At 43.0% G+C, this 23172-nt stretch overlaps 1 protein-coding gene across 1 annotated transcript; it reads right to left on the reverse strand.

Annotated features, from left to right (window-relative positions):
* Positions 1–209: 209 nt before the first annotated feature.
* Positions 210–20390, reverse strand: jph2 (junctophilin 2). The gene is made up of 6 exons (XM_080764689.1): positions 19451–20390; positions 16597–17401; positions 7305–7423; positions 3258–4189; positions 2169–2269; positions 210–1744 (listed from the first exon to the last, which is right to left on the reverse strand). Exons 1-5 carry the CDS (start codon positions 19827–19829, stop codon positions 2189–2191), a joined length of 2316 nt encoding a protein of 771 aa, XP_080620815.1. The 5' UTR covers positions 19830–20390; the 3' UTR covers positions 210–1744; positions 2169–2188.
* Between the last annotated feature and the right edge of the window lie 2782 nt (positions 20391–23172).

Below are 23172 nucleotides of genomic sequence, written 5' to 3' on the forward strand. Positions count from 1 at the left end.
GGTCAGTGTATGCTTGAAAACTGATTCTCTGCTTACTATTCGAATTCACTCAAATAAATCATGAATTTCACCATTACTGTAAAATAAGTTTTATTCCGTTATTTTGTCATTCAGACCAGTTCTGGCAAAACCAGATGAATTACTCTGAATTCAGAAATGTCGCGGACTATAGCAACTGCGAGTGAAAACTAAATGGACAAAACAAAATGAAACGTATACCTGCTTTAATGTTTACTTTCCATTCATCAGTTTTATGCATTAAAGTTCCTTAGAGTTGCATTGAACCCAGAGCTTTACAAAAGAAAAAATATGACATGACATATGACCAAAAAAAATATGACATTTGCTGCCTTTTGCATGCAATGAAAACGATACACAGTCATTGATTTGAGAGTCATACAGGCCTAGGGCCTCTTTATATTGCTTTGGCATGGGCTGGCTTGTCTAGAATATTGAAACTGTAATACCTTTCTTGTAAAATTGTTAATGAATTTCCTATTGTTACCACTTATTAATTCATCAAAAATAGAGCAAAGAATAAATTAAATCTTAAACAAAACAACCAATACTGATTGTCAGAGAGCACTATGTAAGACGAGGAGTAACCAGTCATTCTCTATTTTCCTCCATATCACAATCCTGAGGTAATTGACTCATAGGGAAATATTAGTAATATGTGATTGTGCACTTCTCTCCCAAATATCTTGCAAGAGCGTGCTTTCATTGCAGAAAGATGTGCATTTCATGAATGTACAAAAATACACACGCTCACTCAAAGTGCCTTCATGCGTACAAAAGTTGAAAAATAACAACAAAACTGATTGGCTCTGAAGCATAACCTGCCCTTAATAATACTAGTATTGACTGGTGTGAACACAAGCAATAGCACTTGTTTACAGGCAAAACATAACCCCAATTTACTCAATTATTCTAGAAATTCATTTCAGTGTCCCTTCTGAAGTTTTCATTCTTCTTTTCCATTAACATTCCTCTTGCTCACATATCATCAGACCATTCTTAACCACACTATTCGTTTTCTAACTCTGCCTTGCTTCTCCCTCTCATTGCAAAACATACACAATGTAACCACTTGGGTGCCTCACAGTACTGTACGACAAACATCAAGCATAACACATTTTACAACAGGTGTTCAATAACAATCACACATATTAGCACCCAATAATTTCCCTAGTCTATTCCATTCATCATTTCCTAAATCAATGAAACATGATGGTGTACTGTGTGTTTAAACTAATACATTATATCCATAATAGAAAATACTAATGAATGTATAAAATGCATAGTGTTATATACCTCTCTAAACTTATTTCCAAGTTATTGTAGGCATTAGAGCTGCACAACTCATGGATTCCGTTGAGCGTGGAAAAACATGACCATACAACATTATTTTGATTTACAGTAGCAGAGAGATAGCAGAATTGACTGTCCACGAGAGCTTCATGAGATCATGAGCACAAAACAAAACATGTAAATCAAAAGTCCAAAAGCCTCCGTCGTCGTCATCACGTTTAGATTGACTGAATCACTTGAATCCTCCCGCTTGTCTTCTATCTCTTCTTCAATCGGCATAGAGTTGGTTCACGCGGAACAGAAGTGAACAGGACAGAAGCTTCGGAGCAGCTGTGAGTATCCATATAAGGATTGTTTCTCTCTGCAGTCTCTTTCATCTCTCTGGTTCTTGCTGAAGAATCAAGCCATCTCTCTCTGCAACACTGCTGGTGACCTGAGGACAGCCAACAACACACAGATCAAACCTTTGACAGCACCACTCCGAACACATCATATTGAAGCAGAGCACACAAATGTGTTGTGGTAAATTAAAGTCAGTGCTTATGGTCCATATCCTTTTGATGGAAAATGTAATAAATGTTAATTAAGTGTGATGGGACATTGTGCATTTGTTTGTTTTAACTGTATGTAATTTGTATGTTTTTTTGTTGTTATTAATAATATTCTTTTAATTTGTTTTGTATTTATGGACATTTCCTGATGTTTCTTCGAAGATTTTGTTTAGTATTTGTGCTGCCATGGGGTTGTGGGGGGCAAAATATATGTGAATAATTGCTTTGAAAATACAATCTTGTAAAGAAAAATGTTTAAAAAAATATATATGTTAAGTGTGATTTATAATAGAGTATTTTTATTACCTGGGTTGGTTGATGATGTTTCAAGACAAAATGTTCACAAAGAGAATGGCTAAGCCGATGTTCAGCAAGATGACCATAAAGATCATTATGGCGTTTGGCCCCTTGAAAAGAAGAGAACAATCCATGGTGAGTGGGCACGAATATTAAAATAAACGTAATTTAATCACATGAACCCTAGTCTGAAAATACATCTCCCGAGAAGCCAAGAAAAGAAGCTATGAAAATATATTTTAAATTTATTGAAAATGTATTTTTGAATTTAGCAAGCTATATAGGCTTTGATTTTTTTTTATTGATACTAGGACAAATATGCGAGACTGTAAAGACAGAAAGAGAAGTGAGGAGAAGGCGTCACAGAGTTTCCGTGCTCCAGACTGTATGACGGAAGCATATGAAAATTGTGGAAGGCAACAGTCTGGCTCGTGAGACAATATGGACCCTAACCAATGAACATTACATGTATGTTATAATAGGCAAACATTCAGTGAAAATAGATGAGCATGTAGATCTGCTATTTTCAGCTATAAGAGTTTTCCTGTAGAGGGATACAAGGAGGGGGCTACATAGTATGCACCCCTTGGGGACCAAAGTCAATGAAGTATAGGGTTTAAGTAGGCCTAGTTAAAATTAAATTAATTAACTAATAAAATGAAAGTGCCATGGGGTTCTCTATGTGTGTACATACTGTATGTGTTTCTACAGTAGGCCTATATGTCTTTGCAACAAACGTTTAGATGTTTATGCGTTCAAAAGTAAAGCCTTAAAGATGTGTAGGTGTAGTGAGCAAAAAAAGATATATTATTGTAAAGTGTATTATTGTAAAATAATAAAATTATCTCAATCTCAAATCAAGGGCTGGGCTGGTGGTAAACTGTGCAGTATGTCAAAGTAACAGATTAATGTGGAATCTCGTGTAAAGATTCAGCAACACCCATTTTTGTAACATGCTGTGTACATGCCCTGTACCTTCCAGACACTTGGAAGTAAAACAACGGCTAAGCCGTTAATAAAACAACACATTTGAGAAACTAGAAAAACTGTCTTATTTGATCTTAAAAAGGGGGAATTGTTCAGAATACATGACCTTACCTCCAGTGACTCTGCAGTCACTTCATAACTTGGGGTTGTCACTGAAGCCTTCAGTCGGGCTTCAGCTTTGGGGTCCACCTTCGCGGCTGGTTTGGCAGCCGGCTTGGCGACGACAGGTTCCTCTGGCTTAGGGTCAGGTTTCGGTTCAAATTTGGGCGCAGGTTTTGGTGACGGTCTGGGGCTAGGCTCTCGGCTCACAGGTGGCCTCAGCTCCACTTTGCTGGCCGGTCGACTCGCTTCCCTCGACTCCACCTTGCTCTCCGAGGCAGACGGCGCCCGCTCCTGGACAGACGGGGCTCGTTCGTGTCTGGGCTCGGCCGCTTTCGGCTCGGGCGTGACCGCTTTGGAGGGCGCTTTCGAGGCAGGCGGCGACACTTCTTCTTCATCCGCGTAGATGAGTCCATTGCTTACGGGAGGAGCAGCGGTGACCGGGGCGGCCGCGTCAGAGTCAAACTTCTGCAGAGGCTTAATCTCGAGGTCGGAGCCCTGCTCGGCCTTCGTGCTCTGGCGGCTGGGCGTGCGGGAGGAGGGGCCACGGCTGCCGGGGGCAGCGTTGGACTCCAGCTCGCTGGCAGCAGCGGGGGCAGCAGCAGGGGCGGAAGACAAGGGAGTGGCAGAGCGGCTGCCCGGTCTGCTGCTGCTCCTGCTTCCACCAGCACTTTTAACGGGCTTGTCTCCTCCGTCCCAGCCTCCGGGTGTGAGGAGGCTGCTGGTGACCTCCTTGTTGGTGATGCCAGGGCTAGGGGACGGCGTGCGGGCCGGGGTGGTGCCGCCGGGCATTAGCCGGTGCAGTTCATTCATCAGGGGGCTATCTGGTGGCGTGGGCATGGGCTCCTCTTCGGCCAGCATGGCGGGCTCGTGCATGACCGTGTCCGCGTTCTCACCGCCCTCGGGTACTTCGTCTAATGCTCTCTTCTTCAGGTACTCAGGGCCTATAGCACCAAAGGGAATGTATAATGCAGTGTTCAGAGCGGTGCACAGACCAACAATTCATCCACAAATGATCAGAATACAGATTCCCTAAAATGTTTTTTTCTGAACTTGTAATAATTGCAAGGGCCCTTTAAGTATTTGTTTGTTTGAGTTGTTCTTGCCTAGTTTGATTAATATGCCTTTGTTTATTTACACTACTGTGTTTCTTTTCCTTGCTCAGTTAAATCATCATTTCCATCACCACCATCGTCATTCTCATCATCATGTTCTAATCACCTCCTGTACAAAGCTATATGAATAAACTACTGTGCACTTCAATCCTGTCTGGTTCTGGTGCTCCAATAGGCATGAGAAGGGGTGTATATGTCGTACGGTATAACCAGAAGAAAACAAAGGAACAATCAAACAATCAGAGGCCAATATTTATTAATATGTTATTTCAGACCGTTTATTTTATTTGATAATTAAATCATCCTCTTTGCACTTTAAGTACATTGGCCCTGTCATGTGTTGAGGGGTATAGGTTTAGTTATTTACTCTGATCACATATGTTGTTCCAGAGAAGAGATTCTGATAAATGGCTAAATTGTCATTGTAAGAGTGAATAACAAGACCATTCTAGTATATTTGATACACTTTACGGCCCCAAAAAGACAGATGATATCTTGTGGCGATAGGAAAATAGGAAGTACAGTGGTGGTAGGCCTATATATTTGGATGCTTTTTTGTGGCTTTTGCCTTTATTTTATATTTTTTTATGGAGGGACAGACAGTAGGCTGACAGGAAGACATGCAGTAAAGGCTGTTGGGATCAGGAGTGAAACCCGCGGCACACTGCCAGACTGGATTACCAGCCAAGGTGCCTGGACCGCTGAGCCAACATGGCCCAGGCCAGTGGTGGTATTTTTGTTCAGTCTGTAACACAGTCTGTCCCTGGGCTCACAAACCCCAACAGTGATTTTTATTTTCTTGATAGATCCAATATGAGATATTATAAAGTGACAACAATGGGATGTTGAAAAGGGGATATTTATGTTAAAGTTAGCCATTCAAACCCTAAATGCACAACATCGCAAATGGAAACTGGACTCGATTATATCAGTCTCTGATATAATCGTATTTGTCTGTAATAGCTTTTATATTATATGGCTTCTATTTCTGAGGGGCGCTAGCCACTCCTATGCCCAGCTTTGTGTGTCTGTGTGTACCCCATGGAGATGATTTGATTGGCTGATGGCTTAGTGAGTAGGCCTACAGAAAAGTGAGGACGGCAAAAGTGATTGGACGGAATTGTGGTGATGCCACTGTATTGATGATGTATGATGATAAGAGCTCCCCTCAGTCACTTCACACAAGTGTGATTTGTATTACTATAGGTAGTTATTTATTTAATTGTATACTACTGCAATCATTGTAAATAAAAAATAAAAAATAAACTTATAACTGCAATTTTGTATTGTCATTTATTCTATACAGGACCTCTGTATTAAGTTATTGAAAACAAACAATCACTTTGACATGGTAACTCTCTCTGTGTGTTATCTCCTGAGTTCATGGTGAAAGAGCTTTCATGGAGGAATGTGTAGTGCAGTGTTCGGTCAGGCTGTGGTCAGCACTGACCTCAGATATCTCAGCCACTCAATGCTGGCTACATTTGATCAGTGTCTGCTAGAATTCGTCTCTAAGCCCTCTTCTGAGGAAATGGGAAGAAATGCAAAAGGCTTATACAAGGCTCTGGGTGTTAGTGTGTGTGTGACGTGTGTGTGTCTGTGTGTGTGTGTGTGTGTGTGTGTGTGTGTGTGTGTGTGTGTGTGTGTGTGTGTGTGTGTGTGCGCGTGCGTGCGTGTCACATCTCTTTGCTGGACTGCCAGTCCGACAAGGAAACTGATATGATCCCGTTGGCCTAATAAGATGTTCCTTTTTTAGACGCATTCAAAGGTGGCTACCCTTATACTGAGGCTCAGCCAAGTCTCTGAAAGCTAAAGCTGTATATATAGGGAAGTTGTACTATACAACGTAGTTTCGGGAGAAGAGACCTCCTTCCGCTTGACCTTAACCACTTCTCCCTCATTATCAACAACTCCTCCCTCCTCATCAACTCACCCGAACCACTCCTCCCTCCTCATCAACTCACCTGCCTTTCATTATCACCCAGCCAATCCCTGGCGCAATCACCACAGCATAAATACACCTGCGATCTCTCAACCAAGTTGTTTGTTCTGCTCCACGACAGACCAAACATGGGTTGTGAGTACTGCACTTGTAGATCGGCCATTTTCACTATTCTTCAAAATCGCCATCCTCCTCCACCCCAACCTCCTCCTTCCGCCTCGATTCTCTAGGAATCCAGGGGGGGCAGTGACGGAGCAGAGACGACCAGCCGCTCATTCCGAGTATAGAGCAAAGATGACCGTCAGCTCCAGAGACTACGCCCCCACCCTGAGTCTCGCCCTACCTTGGGTTCCTCACTATACTCCTCAGTATATTATGTGTTCAGTACAGTTGGTTCACACAGTACAGTGTGAAGCTGGCTAGGAGAAAATGGGATTCTGTTTTGTTTATAGCCTATGCCTGGGGTTTGATTTAAAGATAGATATTCAATTCAATTCCAACTTTATTCCAGAATCCAGACACACAGGGGGTCCATAGAGCACATACAAATCAAATCAACGTCACAAGAAAACATACAAATCATAAATAGAGGCTGACTCTCCAATGTTTAGACAGCCTGGAGTACCGGAGACAGCTCTTTGCTAGGATTGACTATATCCTCAGTAATACTGTTCCAGGACTCAGCCAGGTGAGATATGAATCCATACATCCTCACATCCTTACAAACGAGTGACTAGCACTATGACATGCAATAATACTACATTAAGGTGTCTACACTGCAGCGTGTTTCGGAGTCCGCAAGGACCTTTAGTGTTGCCTACACACAATATTATTTATTTTCTGTATTCCTCTGTGTATACTGACTCTCATTGTTGATGTTACTATGTACACAATGATAGCATGATGCGGTCTATTTCGTTTTGTGTTTTTAAATAGAATTATGCTGCATTGTATAGCAGAACACTGCTGAAGGCCACAGAGCAGAAGCTGAAGACCACTGACCTGGCTGGTGGAAGGAAGGAGAGAGCTCTCTAGCCACCACTCTAGAGATGCTGGACTCACTGTTGGCAGCTTGAGAAGACAGCTCTGCTGCATCTCCCTTGGCCTTCGCATGGGTCGTTCTGCAAGTAACACAAATAACACATTTGAAGTGCATCTAAATTATACCTGCCATGTACAAGCAGTAACAAATAACAATATCTATAGCCATTTCTATATGTAGACACAAACATTACATTGATAATGAATTGAGAATTTATGTCATGTGTCTGAGAAAATCGGTATTTTTGTCCTACACAAACTCCCATTGAATGAATGTAGAATTTACGTCATAATTATGTAGACGAGCAAATTGGCTATTTCAGTCATACACAAATTCCCATTAACAGTGAAGCAATAGATAATAAGAGCGCCGCTCACTTCACAATTGTTTAACTTTAATTATTTATGAAACAAATACATGGCAGGACATGTCACACTTTCTCAGATCAATGACCTCCTGGGTTCCATTTGCAAACCCAACCACCCCCATATGCATTCCCTGCCCTCTATTTGGAAAGACACTTTGGCAGTTGGCACTGCTGGACGATAAAAAGTTACAAGTTGGTAGTGCTGTCGCCTCACAGCTAGAAGGTCCTGGGTTCGATTCCCGCTCGGGGCACTGTGGGTGCTGGCGGCGTGTTTCCTCCTCCGCGTCATCAGTGCCCATACCCGAGGGCGGGTTTGGCGAAAGGGCCTTTCTGTGTGGAGTTTGCATGTTCTCCCCGTGTCCCCTAGGGTAGGTACCCTCACAAAAACATGCAGTAATCCTGGTCTCTAAACTGCCTCCCCCTGGCCAGCCGGGGCGCCTGATGGAGGGGAAAGGAACTGGTTGGAATAACGTGTTCCTTCCACGCGCTACATCCAACCAGGGAAACTCCCCCCTGTCAGGTGTAAAGGAGCAACTTGGACACTCAGGCATGAAGGGAGCATGAGTTAAGTCCGTTGCTCTCCCCAGGTTGGCGGAGGGTGTGTAGAGCCCAGGATCACAGTAGATGATTGGCACAGGGGTGAAAAATGGGTTACAAAATTGTGGGATAAAAAAAAAATGTAAAAAAAAAAGAAAAAGTTACAAGAAGTCCACAACACTTAAGACCTCAAACCCCCCCAAGCAGTGCCCTCTCTGTTTCACTATACTTAGAACCCATCCCTGAACCCGGCTGTGCACAAAAAGCAGTACAATGGAACATACATGGTGCATTTATATAGCGCCTTTATCCAATGCGCTACATAGATTGTGCATTACATCCACCCAGCAATTACGGGCTCAGAGTCTTGCAAAAACGGCAACGACACTTTGACACTGACTCTGGGGGAGCCCAGGTTTGAACTGGGGAACCTTGCGGTCAGGGGCGAATAGTTCTTATAACTGGGGGGTGCCATTTGAATACCTGTTCTGTGAACAGGGAACAGGCAATGCCCACCCCCGCCAGTGGCCCAAAAGCCCCCACCACCCCCCGTAAAGGTGTGAGTCGATCGTGTGCCTACGTGACAAAACCCCCGTCATGGGGGAGGGGAGCTCAGGCGTTGCTATTTTGTGTTCCTATAATTTCTTGGGGGGGTTCTCCAGCTGCCAAGCACCCCCGCCGTCTACGCCACTCTACCCTGAGCCACTGCCAAGTTAACACAATCAGTTCATCGTTAGTTACAGACTGACCAAAATACCACATGGCAGGGCTTGTTTACAGTATTAAATCATATCATGCGTGGCTTCACTGGTTCATTGGTACTATGAGCGAGGGTGTCTTTTTTGTTAACCCCCCATACTCCTTCTCTAGCAAATGACTTATTACTGAGGGTTCAAATATCAAGCATATCTGTGCGTGCGTGCGTGCGTGTGTGTATGTGTGTGTGTGAGAGAGAGAGAGAGAGAGAGAGAGAGAGTGAGAGAGAGAGAGAGAGAGACAGCGAGAGAGGAAGAGAGCGAGACAGAGAGTAATGGAATGTGTGTGTGTGTGTGTGTGTGTCTGTCTGTCTGTCTGTCTGTCTGTCTGTCTGTCTGTCTGTCTGTCTGTCTGTCTGTCTGTCTGTCTGTCTGTCTGTCTGTCTGTCTGTCTGTCTGTCTGTCTGTCCGTCCGTCCGTCCGTCCGTCCGTCCGTCCGTCCGTCCGTCCGTCCGTCCGTCCGTCCGTCCGTCCGTCCGTCCGTCCGTCCGTCCGTCCGTCCGTCCGTCCGTCCGTCCGTCCGTCCGTCCGTCCGTCACGAGATTGTGGTGTTCAGCTATGACGTTATACTGTCATGATGGCCAAACCATTCACTGACCTGAAAGTTCAAAGCTCACTATTGATATTTTGTTTCCGCATTAACATGGAGTATTACCGATTGTGATTACTCTGAGGAATTCTTGGCATACTGTAATGTTACACTGTGCTGAAAATAGCCCCACATATCCACTTGAGGACTCTGTGGGGTAGTAGGCACGGTGACTTCCCACTGGAACAATTAGAGCCCCTTGAGGTTCCCTGCTTCATATAGCAGAGCAACACCTGTCCATACAGTCAACACCTATATACTCTCGCCCAGTTCTCCCAAGATGTTGATAACTAGATTCAAATGGATGATAATATGTAGGTTGCAATAGCAGATAGCATGCCTAACCAGCATGCTGTTATTTGTAACACAGAAGAATATAGTGTTAATTTAACTCTGAGAGTATACAAAACATGTGTTTGGTACATTTGTACACTCTCGGAGTTACAAATGGATACATTATCACTGAAGACATTGATGAGTGTCTGTTCTGTCCAAACAAATCAGTTAACTTTAACGTTAAGTGAAAACTAGATCCAAACAGTGAGAAAATTATGCTGGATGCATACGACGAATGTAATCACAATAGCTGTTCCAGCATACAGATGTCACACAAAGTAGCCACTTGTTGTACAATTTAGGAAAGGGTTAGAGAAAGCCTAATGACGTTGGTGTTTAGCAGTTGTCAAGCTGGCAGCCAGTCAGGCAGCTAATCCGCCATAAAGTTGTGCTGGGTACGTTGCCACAGAGTGGGGAAAAAAGGAAACAATGGCAACAGATGGCGTCTCCCTACAAAGTTATTCTACCTGCCACCCTCAATTTGTTTTTCTCAGAGTAACCAGCCTAGTTACCACACCATAAATGACAGCCCCATTTAGATTGCAGTCACATCAAGTCAAATCCGATTCCAATTTGTTCGTTTTTTCTCAAATCAGATATTTTGGCCCGACCTTTCACACTGGTTTGCAAGTGACCAGATCCGATCTGTGTGTTCAGACTGGCGGCCAAATCTGATTCCATGTGACCTGTTTGCATTTAGACTTATTTGAACAAATCTGATTTAAATCTTGATGTGGCACAGATCTTATATCCAGGCTAGAATCAGGCTAGATTTGATTTGATTGTCATTGTAAATGGGGCCTTAAAGTAGTAAGTTATACTGTAAGAGCCAAAGTCGAGTCAAATCTGCAATGTATACCCACTGTGAAGGACAGGAAATGGCAGCAGGTGGTATTTTTGAGGGGCGCTATCCCCTCCTATGTTCAGCTTTGAGGGTGTGTGTATTCTGTGTAAACACAAACATGGAATGCCATTTACAATGAATGGCCAGCTTTGAGTGTTTGCGTAAACACAAACATTGAAGACGAAGGTGAGGACGCAAATTCTGATTGCCTGGAATGAGATGATGTACGATGATGTACGATGATAGGAGCGCCCCTCAGTCACTTCACACAGGTGTGATTTTTCCCCCAAAGCCATCTCTAGACGAGTGTCAGCCAATGCAGCAATATCTGAACCTTAGATGTGGTGTCCAACAGCATACTAGTGCATAGCCAAATTACACCACATTGCAAAGCAAGAGCCCCCAAAAGTTCAGCAGGATTAACACCAGGCACACTACTAATGAAGTCAGTTTCCTTTCTCAATCCTCACTCTCACAACCCAGTGTGACATGTGAAACTTTGACCTACATACGCTACGCTTTCGGGGCTCCCTTAAGGACGATCTACTTGTTGTATTCCGAAGAATGACGAGACGTCAATCATAGGAAGAGAGTTGTCAAGAGACTTGTCTTTGATACTTGTGGAAGTTGTGGCTGTAAGAGTTCATTGGAAAGCAATCAAAGCATTGTGCATTAGCATATATTTTTGTTATCTACTATCGCTGTGTGCATCTCATCCCGTTCTATAGATGTCTCTGACCTTCTGAACAGCTTTATGTAACTATGCTTTTGCAAGCTACATATTGGCATGTGCCATTGGATCTCTGTTGAGTGTCCCATTCAACTGTGACATAGAGTGTGAAGGGGGTGGTAGAAAGAGGGAGTGGTTCTATAAAAAGATGACTTGCTGTTTTAGTGCACAATTAGATAACTTATTATTTAGATATCTGTATCATGTGCTACATACAGTCCCTTAATTGCAACATTGTTATGGGGTTCACATAATAGCTGAAATGTCCGGCATTCCTTTATCACGTATATCACATATTTGTTTTTACCAGTTATTGTCATCTGCTGAGGAACTGTATAACCTGGATCCTACGGTACATACTGTACAACACTGCTCTGGTGAGACAGCTTGAATGGTTGTGATTGCTTCCCAACCAGGGGGGCAGTCAGACAGATATTTTGTGAAGCCACAAGGAAATCGGGATTCCGGGAGTTACAGTCTATGATCGGGATTCCCCACCCACTCGAGTCAAAATAAAAACCAACTAAGAAGAAGGAGGGATGTCCCGCCTCGTTGTCTGGGCCAGCCAATGGGCCAGCTGGGCCCAAACGGATCTAGAAAGATGGCGACTTACAATTCAAGGACTGACAGGCTTCATTTTACGTTCCTCTTAGACCCGGGGAACGCTTTGTCCATATTTTTTACAGTATGTTCCCAACACAAAATGCATGCAGTACATCAGCATTAAGGCATGAAAGAGTATAAGGCAAGGTGTGGTAGGCCTACAGTATGCTAACTCCTTATCCCTATAAAGTAGCCTAGTTGCTTATGAGGTGTGTCATATTTATATCCGTGGGACAATTTGACACCACCACTGACGCAAGATGGACTGGTCTGGTGTCTGTGATCTGTTCTTGTCAGTAGGCCAAAGCTCACCAGGGGGCTATTGAGTACAGTATCTCAGTTGAAGCTGAATTGTTTAACCATGAAAGTGGATCAAATCACCTACCAAAAAAACATATTTCAAAATACTACTGTTGCTCTATAAAGCAATGAACGGTTTGTAATATATCATGCACCATCCAGGCCTCTCTGGTCTTCTGTTCTCAAAACTAAAGGTGGAGAGGCAGAGTTCAATAAACTTGCCTTGCTGTGTATTTCAACCCGTTCCACCTACTGGAATGGCAAGGCAAAGCATATAACTAGCTTTTTAAGCAGAATGAGGTCAAAGGGACTGTTTGATTTGTTGTTACAGACAGTGCTGCTGTTGCAGAGTAACAGGTGACGTGGTGTGAATGTAAACAAGAGGCCCGCCTGTCATTCAGCATGAAATGAAGTGTGTGTGTGTGTGTGTGTGTGTGTGTGTGTGTGTGTGTGTGTGTGTGTGTGTGTGTGTGTGTGTGTGTGTGTGTGTGTGTGTGTGTGTGTGTGTGTGTGTGTGTGTGTGTGTGTGTGTGTGTGTGTGTGTGTGTGTGTGTGTGTGTGTGTGTGTGTGTGTGTGTGTGTGTGTGTGTGTGCGTGCGTGCGTGTGTGAGAGACGCAGGCAGGACAGGAAAGACGAGGCTGGGAGGGAGCCAGTGGGAGGTGGGGAGGATAATCAGCTGTTGCATTCTCCTGTGATTGTGATAGCTAGCAACAGTGTGCCTGTCCTTATTTAGTCAGGGCTCCTCTGTGACCCATATGGCCCCTGTCTGTGCAGTATACAGTACACACCCCCTGCTGGCCACACGTCACGGGCCACATCCAGATGCCCCGGCCGGGCCCACGCGAATGAAGTGTCCACGATCACGAAACAAAAACACAGCGAGCAGTTAAAGCTAACAGCTGACCATGGCAGACAAGGGGTCCGTGCAGTGACCCAGTGGACAGGTTTTACATGTTATTTATAAACCCTGACTGCATCTCCAAAGGACAGGAATAAGAACAAGCATATCTCTTTGACGACTTAAGCAGGGAAAACTGCTTACCTGGCTGTTGCGGTTCTTTTTACATAACAATGGATTATCAATGTATAAGTGCAGGATTGTCTAGTTAAATAGAGCCTTTGGTGTGGTGCCGTCAGACTTACAGGGTTTATGAGAACTATGCAACCTACTTTTATACATGACAGCCAGCCTGGTTTATACTTTATCGTACAATGAAAATAGCCGATATAGTACAACTAATATAGTACAAGTACAACTTCTTTTTTTTTTCAACCACGGTTCATGTTTTAGGTTGTTATTAGAGAAAGTAAAAGATGAGTGTGCTTTCTCATGTTTTAGCGATTTTAGCTATTTTTGACAAGGGGTGGGGGCATTCGAACAAGTGGCTAAATATGTATTTTCTTTACACTTTATACGGCGATTTCTTTATTATTATTATTTACTATAGTCCTACTAGACCCCAGGAAATTACATCTGGCCACAAAAGATCACAGGATCTACTGAATGTGAAGGGGGATACTAGAGGGATGCCATACTGTGTCGTAGGTGTCAGTTGTGTGTATGTCAGTTTGTCACCTCCCTCTTCACATTCAATAGATCCTGTGATCTTTTGTGGCCAGATGTCATTTCCTGGGGTCTAGTATAGGACTATAGTATTTAATACCCCCCCTAAGGTACATACTGCATGATATTTGCTCCGATTATGCTCTTGGGCGCTTTTTAAAAAAAACCCGATCTGACACAAGATCAGGCTTTGATTGCAGAGATTTTGCTCACTGTGTGTGAAAGGCTCTGCGAGACGATCCAGCGACGATAAATGTGCTCTGCCTTCCCGAGCGTTTCTGAATATCTGTCTGTCTGTCTGTCTGTCTGTCTGTCTGTCAGTCAGGTGGCAAAGTGAGTGGCAAAGTGAGTTTAACGTCGTTTAACATTGTTCAATACATAGGACTTTCCTGTTTGGATGTGCAGTATGGGATGTCAAGGCCAGAAAGTTGCTATTTTCCACCCAGTACGCGTTCCCACATAATTTCCGGGTATGATGATGATGTCACACGCATATACTCTATTGTGAGACCGATGGCTTCTATTTTCGCATTGCAACTTTTCAGGAATAGAAAGCCTGCCGTTTCTATTAGCTCGGAAAAAAAACGAAAGTTGTCCTTTAAGCTCGGCTTGTATAATTGTACGGAGCAAAATGTAATGTTTTAGGTGTGGTTGTATCTATCATGAAAATGTATAGATATATATTATAGGTGTAGGTTTTATTTAAAGGGCACCAAGGTGTTCTTGAAAGTATTTCCTATAAATGCTGTTTGTTTTCGATGTTGGCTGTGTACATAGCTTCAACCAAATGCCTATTCAAGGAATCGCATGGGTTAATTGGAGGCTGAAGACAGAGTCGTGAATATGATGTATAGTTCAGGGTGCTTGATTGTGCTTACCATTACAAAGTAACACTGGTCCAGGTCCATAATAACTCTTATAATACCCGCTTCTCCCCATGCTAAAATATTTAGACTTAAATCTGTCCAGGGAAAGGATCTGCAGTCCATCAGTGTGAGCCACCATACTATAAACACTAGGCTTATTTCAGGTGCTGAGGATTACTGTTGATAAAAACACTACCGCCTTGTAAGGCCATAGAAAAAACCCCAAGGCGCACATGTGTGTCATATCTTTTGCCCTGTACAACTTTACGCATAAGTGTAGTAAAAATGTCGTCCTTGGTAATAAATAAATAAATAAAGCAAGAAGCAAACTAAAAACACATTCCGTAGTAATATGCTATATGCTAGATAATAGATTTGAGTTCATATCATGTTGAAATTTAACAAGGAGTGCATACAATTAAGTCGACAATTCTAGAAGTGGGTTTTCATTCAAAACAAACCTGTAGTATCTTATGTAATAACAGAGTTTTTCCTAAACTGCTTGCTTTCTTCTTGTTTAAAGTGTGAGTAGCTATAGTTTATGTGCCTTGGCAGTCGGACTCGGAAACTATACTACATAGAAAATCACACCCGTGTGAACCGAGTGGTGCACAACTCCCCCCCCCCCCCCCCTCCTCTCTCTCTCTCTCTCTCTCTCTCTCATTAGCAGGCAACAGTCCAGCTCTGTTTCTGGCAAATAGCGCACCTACTGGTACTAATAGTCATATACTGGTGCTCATTAACTTACACATAGGTGAACACAGACAGTCAGACACACATAGGTGAACACAGACACACGGACATTGCTGTCCCTTGGAGTGGTTGCACCACTCAAAAAGAGGGTGCGCTTGTTATTGAGCCCAGCAAGCTGAAACTGAGAGGCTGAGAGCCACTTGAACGTGACATTACTAATTACACCTACTGGTGTAGTTAATAACGCATGGAAAGCAAAACAGATTTCTATCATATAGAATGAATTTGAAGGGTTTTTAGTAGAGTACTCTAGTAACGTTAGTAGTGACAGTAACCTCCAACGATATCTTAGTTTTCACAAGGGCAAGTTACCCACAGCATGCCTACTAACTCTCTGTGTTTATCCACACCTTTTCCACAACAATGGAAGTGAATGGTGTTCAGTAAGGAGGAAATGTGAACACAAACAAGAACTAATAGAAAGCAATCAAGGAAAACATTATGTGATGTTGTAAATGGACAATGACAATTATGTTATTATAAGTTCTCCTAATCATTTACTCTATTTTCCTAATCCTTTGTTGTGTCTATACTAAGGTGTCCACCCATTACTACTACTTCGCTGCTGTAGAAGAGCTCGCATTACAACAAAAAAATACAACATACATTATATTTCCCATACAGACCAGCGGGTGACAGATACTGTAGACAGAGATACAGTAAGGCCACATGAATGGCATCAGAGCCTATTATTACAACAGGATTACCAACTTGCTCCATTGAACTTAACAGTAATTTATGTGTGCATTAACTAGCACCCTTCCCTGACACTGTATTACTTGTGTATAAATGAACCCATACAGGTAATTTTCTACACTCTCAGAGTTAGATTAACACACCATTAATGGCTGACCAATCGAATACCTTCCAACATTGTCTTCCTCAGTCTTGCGAACAGTTACCAATAAGCAGCTGCTATATGAGCAAACATTAAAAACAGTCGCAACACTTAATGAAACCAAATGTTCTAAATATGTCTAATACATACAGTATGCAGCCAACCTTACCTGGATGCAGCAATCTCAGCCTTTTGCTTAGCGATGGCTGCAGCTCTCTGTGCGCCCTCCACCCCACGCTCCACCTTATGCTTTATCTTGTTTCCCTTCAGCTGGATCATCCTCTTCTTCATGGCCTTCACCAGCATGTTGTTCATGTATTTGCCCTCCTCCTTCCCTCCCTCGGCGAAGACGGTGCAGCCATACCCGTGCCGCTGGTTGTCCAGCCACTCTCCCTCGTACTTCAGCCCACTGGACCGTTCGCTTATTCCATATCCCGAGCGCTTGTCGTTCTTCCACTCGCCCATGTAGACCTCCGTGGTGGTGGCGTCGATGTCAGCCTCCACCATGGGGAAGTCCTCGGCTCCGGCCAGACTCTCGTCGCAGCTGATGGTGGAGTTGGTCTCGCTGGCATTGGAGCTCATGGCTGAATCACTCCTGAGGAAGCTCAGCTTGCTCTTCTGGCTGGACAGTGAGGTGCGAGAGTCCGACTTCTTCAGCTTGCCCAGGAGGTTGGCCCTTTGAAAAATGCCTTTCTTCTTCGGTTTGACGGCTTCCGGGTCTATCTGAAGGGTGAGGGCGAAGCCACCGCGGGATGGTCCCAGGTGTGTGGGGGTGGCGACAGGTATCTCATCGCCTGAGGCATTGGTGATGATGGAGTCCTGCTGCAGAATGGTACCATTACTGTGCTCGCTGCGAAGAGAGGTCAGGGAGGTACGGAGAGGATTGCGGACCACTGCTGCCATGCCATAAGGCACACTTTGACGAACGCCATAGCCATGCCGCATCCCACCAGTAAACTGGCCCTGGAACGTGCCTGAATTGACAATGTAAAAAATTAGCATATTTGTCAAAAGCAAAATTATATAAATTAATCTTTTTCACGCTGCTTCTATGCTTTCCATTTGGGTCCTTTCCCTTTCAGTTCATATATACAAAAGCAGTCGAACTCAGGTGAATATATCTTTGACATTTCAAAGCTAACATTTCAAACAAAAACAATAAAGGCAACCATGGTTGCTTTGTTATGGGTGCATGTGTTTGGTCCTGTCATAGCTGTATGTAGTGTGCCAGGACTGGCTTACAGACTGAGTCATTTCTAGTCCCCCACCAAACCTCATCATGTGGCCCTATTCTCATGCTATAATGCTCACGTGTTTGGGTCCACTGACAGGCAGAGGGCTGTCAGACCAGGAGGGGCACAGGCCTGCTGCCATGTTGTGCTATTATTACACCCTTGACATCTATCCTATCACCACACCCCCCTCTTCTATACAACTATGATGAAGTGATGATGGGGCTGAAAGCTGATGAGTCAGCTGTTGAGCAGAGCAGCGCTACCTCTGTACAAACCAGAACCATTACGATCAATTGAACTGCATGGCCCAACTTATGAACTCTATATAGAAACACTGTCAAATGATGTGAACTGCGAGATAAGCAATCACCAGGATAGGCTGCAAAGGAGAGTTAACATTGTGTGCCTTTTCAACATTTTCAAAATGGGTGCCCAATGTTATTTTTGACATTTTATTTATCTTTTATAAAATAAAATAAAAATTCAAAGACGTCCTGGGCACCACATAGCGGTAATTCCCAGGACGTCTGTGGACGTCTTGGGCACAAGTTGTTAAATTAACTATTAAAGGTCTTCTATAAGTGCTTGTGTACTTGAATTAATCTGTCTCGAAATGAATTGGCTCAAAATAGTGCTGCAGTATTCTAGTGATTTTTTATATTTTCATTTTGACCTTGTGCTATACAACCACACTTCTTATTCTTTTCCTTTTCTTTTTGCCTATTATGTGCATTTTTACAAAAAAACGCACATGATAGGCAAAAATAAAATAAAAATAAAATAAAAAAGAAGAAAGAAATCGAACTAATTTGACTGTGGGAGACTGAGGAATAAAGCTATTTTATTAATTTTGGCCCTTCCAGAAGTTGAGCTAGACTAGAGTCTAAAGATATACTACAACTTGACTGACAGCAACAGTTCTTTTGGCTGCAAATATAACATACTGTAAGGATTACAATGTAAGCCCTAGAGGCAAAGCACCTCTTATAATATAGGAAGTATGACATGCTATGATGTTGGCATCATCATGGGTGTTCCCTCCTCAGGTTCCGTGCCATATAGACCATATGGACCCATTTCTTTAGTGCATGCTTGAGGTATAGGCTACTATTACGATGTTACAATATCAAAAACAGTGGTGTAAAGTAACTAAGTAGATTTACTTTTTCATTTTACTGGAATATTTCCAGTTTTCAATAGGCCTACTTTTAGTTATATACTTTACATCTCAGAGTGAAACATTGTAGCCAACCTTTACTCCACTTATTTAAAAACTGTGATTATTATGACTAAACATATGCCTATATTAACAACTTTAGCCCTATATTGCTAAATTAGGCCATTCAAATATTAATCATTAAAATAGCCGACCTACAAGCTCATAATGCCTTGCTGCTATTTTCAAAAGATTTATATATTTACTATAGCTTGAAAACTTTCTGCACAATGAGTAGGCCCTACTTTCTACTTTTGGTAGAAAGTAGGCCTACATTTTTATACCAATAGCCTACTTTAGTACTTTTACTCAAGTATTTTTTTTCGTACACTTTTACTTGTATATAGCAGTATTTCTACATTGCACTTTTACATTCTTAAAACATATCACAGACATAACACATTCGAGACAACACATTATTAGGTGTCTGGTCTTAAAACTATTTTGCCCACTCTAAAATTCAACCCAGGCTAATATATTGTGTTCATTATCATCATCACTTGTCTTTTACATCAAGTTAAAATACATGGCGATGCCGAAAACACCATGACATTAATAGAATGATCTCTCACCTCCATCAGCATAGGTCTCCGTGCCATATCCGTCTTGAAGTCCATTATTCCACGTTCCTTCATACTTTGCTCCACTGCTAAAATTAAGACGCGAGCCATATCTCCCTTTGAAGCCATGTGTCCATTCTCCTTTGTACATCCAGTGTCCCTTCGTTTCGAGTCCCAGACCATGACGCTTCCCCGTAGCCCAGTAGCCCTCGTAGGTGTTTCCGCTGGGCCAGGTGTAAACTCCAACCACCTCGAATCCGTAATTCCAGGAGCCGGAGAACTCGCCCTGCCCTTTAGGTCCGGTGCAGATCCCATGCCCGTGGGCTTTGCCCCCCTCCCAGCCACCGCAATACGCTCCGCCGTCGTCAAACTCAAAGCGACCTCCACTCATGCCTAGACTTTCTGCAGCCTGCCCAGAGGCACGCTGAACTTATCAAAAAGTTTTTATTTGACTATCTCGATAAATATATCACCACCAGTCTGATTTCACCTTCACCTGACATCAAAAATGATTCGAGATCATATCCTTATTGGCACTGTGCTTGTGATAATTTCTTCGTTTCAAAATGGTTTGGTAATGTCTGAACATCTCTATAGCTCCGAGTGCACTTCAGTCTATAGTATTTGCAGAAAACGCCTATCACTATTAGTAGGCTAGGCCTAGTCTAATTCTTGTTCGCCTCTGGTCTTTTAATGACTCCTGGAGTCCTGTCCCCGTCGTGGATTCGTCGATTTCAGCAACTTAGGCCCTCTTAACACGTTTCTTTCTTGCTGAATGGGTTGAAATACCAATTTCCCGTTTCCCTTTAATTAAACTGTTAATTCTATGTTTTATCTTGACAAGCCAGTGATCTTAAATGGCTTTCAAGGTGGCCATAGAATAGCCCCTTTCCCCTTTCCCTGCCACCCCTCGCTCAGACGCAGCTATCGCCTGACAGTTGGTGCTGTTGTTGGAAATATTTCACCAGACCTAACAAGGCGACCAGTCCCCACACACACCGTTCCAAAAATACAACCCAATCCTTACTCTGCTGCCTGCAAGGAGCAATGCCAGAGTCTTGCCACTTCGTGGTTGGTTTGCATCAGCGTCATCATGCATGCCATTTAGGATAGGAATACTCTAATTAGCTAACTATAGTGTTTAATTAAAAGTCTAGCTTTATCTTTTTTTGGCCGCCACTTTAAACCCATCATCAGCCTCGCGCAAAATTTAGCCAAGGTTATGCATGAAGAATTCCTATTGTCTATAGCCTACCTACCTACATTAGAACGTTTGTCTTTCTACTTCTTGGTAGGCCTACTCAAACAGGTCAACCTATAGCCTATCATATAATATTGTTGGGGTAATAGGGGTATATTAGTCCATTTACAAATGGTTTATTGTCTCCACCAGGCCGAGTATATGTTTTGCCCACCGTGTGTTTGTGTGTGTGTGTGTGTGTGTGTGCATCCGTTACCAGATGGCACCATTAACCCCGTCGATGCCAAACTTTGCACACACACTCCCTGATGCCAATGACGAACCGGAACCTCTGCCCCAAATTTTGAACCGCCTGTTATAGCGCCACCATGAGGCAGATTCACATTTTTACCTATAACTGCACCAATCACATTGAATGCACTCCCTATAGTGGCCAAGGAAAAACCTTTGACTGCATTTTTCACATCTGCCTTTTATAGTGCCACCAAGAGGCCGACTTAAGAGGCCACCTATGTGTTGGTTCATACACCTATGTGTTGGTTCATGAGCACCAGTATGACTATTAATACTCGTAGGGGCGCTGTTGTGCCAGAAACAGAGAGAGAGAGAGTGCTGCACTGTTGCCTGCTAATGAGAGAGAGGGGGGGGGGGAGTTGCACCACTCAGTTCACACGGGTGTGATTTTTTTATATTACTCCAGATTCTGTCCAAAAATCCCGCAAATCGTTACACACAGTATCTCTATAGATATACCAGCTCAGTGGCCTTGTGGTTAGAGTGTCCGCCCTGAGACTGGGAGGTTGAGGTTCAATCCCCGGTCCGGGTCATATACCAAAGACTCTAAAAATGGGACCCAGTGCCTCCCTGCTTGACACTCAGCATCAAGGTTTGGATTGGGGGTAAATCCCTGTGACATACTAGTGTCATGTCCAGGGGGTGTACTTGTACATCAAGCTGCCTCACGCTACAGAAACAGGAGATAGGCTCCTGCCCTATGGGCCCCATGGCCTGGCAAGGCTATTTACTACTACTACTACTATCTATCTCTATAGAGCATCGCAGTCCCGCCCCCTTTCAGAACGACGAGTGGCCCAGGAATTAATTCCCCATTAATTTTCCCTATAGGCTTTTCAAAAAGTGTTATTGAAAGACGTTTACGCCCAGACAAAGCCAACACGGCTCGTGACGAATCATGACAATAAACACAATGTTTTGGGCAGATCAAATAATTAGAAAGAAGAAAAAAAGGCAGGGTAGGCCTACAACACTTTTTGTTTTGTTTTTCTTCTTACTAATTATTTGATTGGACCAAAACATTGTGTTTATTGTCATGATTTGTCACAAGCCGAGTTGGCTTTGTCCGCGGTGTAAACGTCTTTAAATAAATACTTTTTGAAATGTCTATGGGGAAAATGAATGGGGAATTATTTCCTGGGCCACTCTCGTTCTGAAAGGGGGCGGGCATAGCCTAGGCCTACAGATTAGTAAGAATTGTACAAATTATTAGACCTTATTGTCGAATGTTTAAGCATGTTTCATTCATGTATAGCCAAATAAGCCTATACTTTAATTAAAAAACATTTTCGAAATATTTTTTGTTTGTTTAACATTTTGTAAAAAATAGCCAATTTAACACTGAGGTGCATGGCCACTCTTCCATCTGTTATCCCCATAGAGTTGGTTACCCCTCAGGTTTGCAGGGCATCTTTTTATTGTCGCACCCTCTACTGGTACATGTCAATTATTGCAACACCCTTGGAATATAATCGTCTAGCAAAATTGCTTTCAGCTTGTAGCTATAATAATGACCGCAAGACCTACATTATTGTGGTTATTATTAGGATAGGATTTTCTGACTAAAACATTTCAACATTTTCACCGTAACAATATGTAACATAGGCCTAATTTGTCAGTTAGTTTAGTAATTTTCCTTCGAATTTGAAATCAGTTTATTCATTCAACCGCACTCAGATTTAGCAAAAATAATCTCTCGGCTCTTATGTCTTATCCTTAATACTTTTCTTATTAGCCTACTGATGGTATACATCATGCTTTTTGCAGCCTGCATCTGTTCAAATTATAAGTCAGAAAACCTTGGAGCATTAGACCTGTATACTGTCACGATAAGGAGCAGGTTGACCTTACAGAAAAAACATGCACTTAATTGTGTCCCTCCCTCATTGAGCATATATAGCATCCACCACGGCGCATGTTTGTGCGCTTATCATGTGTATATTAATAGGTTTCACGTGGATTTAATTATACCAGCATGCAACACTGCACATCGAGCCACTGGTTATTTTTTTTTAAATCCTTCATTATTTGTCCTTCAATATGCTTATGCTAGTGTGCAAAGGCAAGCCACAGATATCTCTATGGAACTCCTTTCAGCACTGGAGCTGTCCCAAACGGATGATGCTGCGTTGAGTTGAGATGCATGCTCGCGGTTCGTGGTGCTGAAATCCTTTGCTCTCTCTCTCTCTCTCTCTCTCTCTCTCTCTCTCTCTCTCTCTCTCTCTCTCTCCCCTCCCCC

The sequence above is a fragment of the Protomyctophum bolini genome (assembly GCF_963924005.1).
Source record: "Protomyctophum bolini genome assembly, chromosome: 5".
NCBI classification, from domain to species: domain Eukaryota; kingdom Metazoa; phylum Chordata; class Actinopteri; order Myctophiformes; family Myctophidae; genus Protomyctophum; species Protomyctophum bolini.

What these genes read in the sequence shown, in the direction of transcription:
- jph2 (XM_080764689.1), bottom strand. Translation starts at nt 19,829, where the DNA reads ATGAGTGGAGGTCGCTTTGAGTTTGACGACGGCGGAGCGTATTGCGGT. An exon ending in GGAGACCTATGCTGATGGAG is followed by an intron (nt 17,402 to 19,450) that starts GTGAGAGATCAT and finishes TTGTCAATTCAG; the next exon opens with GCACGTTCCAGGGCCAGTTT. An exon ending in TGACTGCAGAGTCACTGGAG is followed by an intron (nt 2,270 to 3,257) that starts GTAAGGTCATGT and finishes CTTCTTTTCAAG; the next exon opens with GGGCCAAACGCCATAATGAT.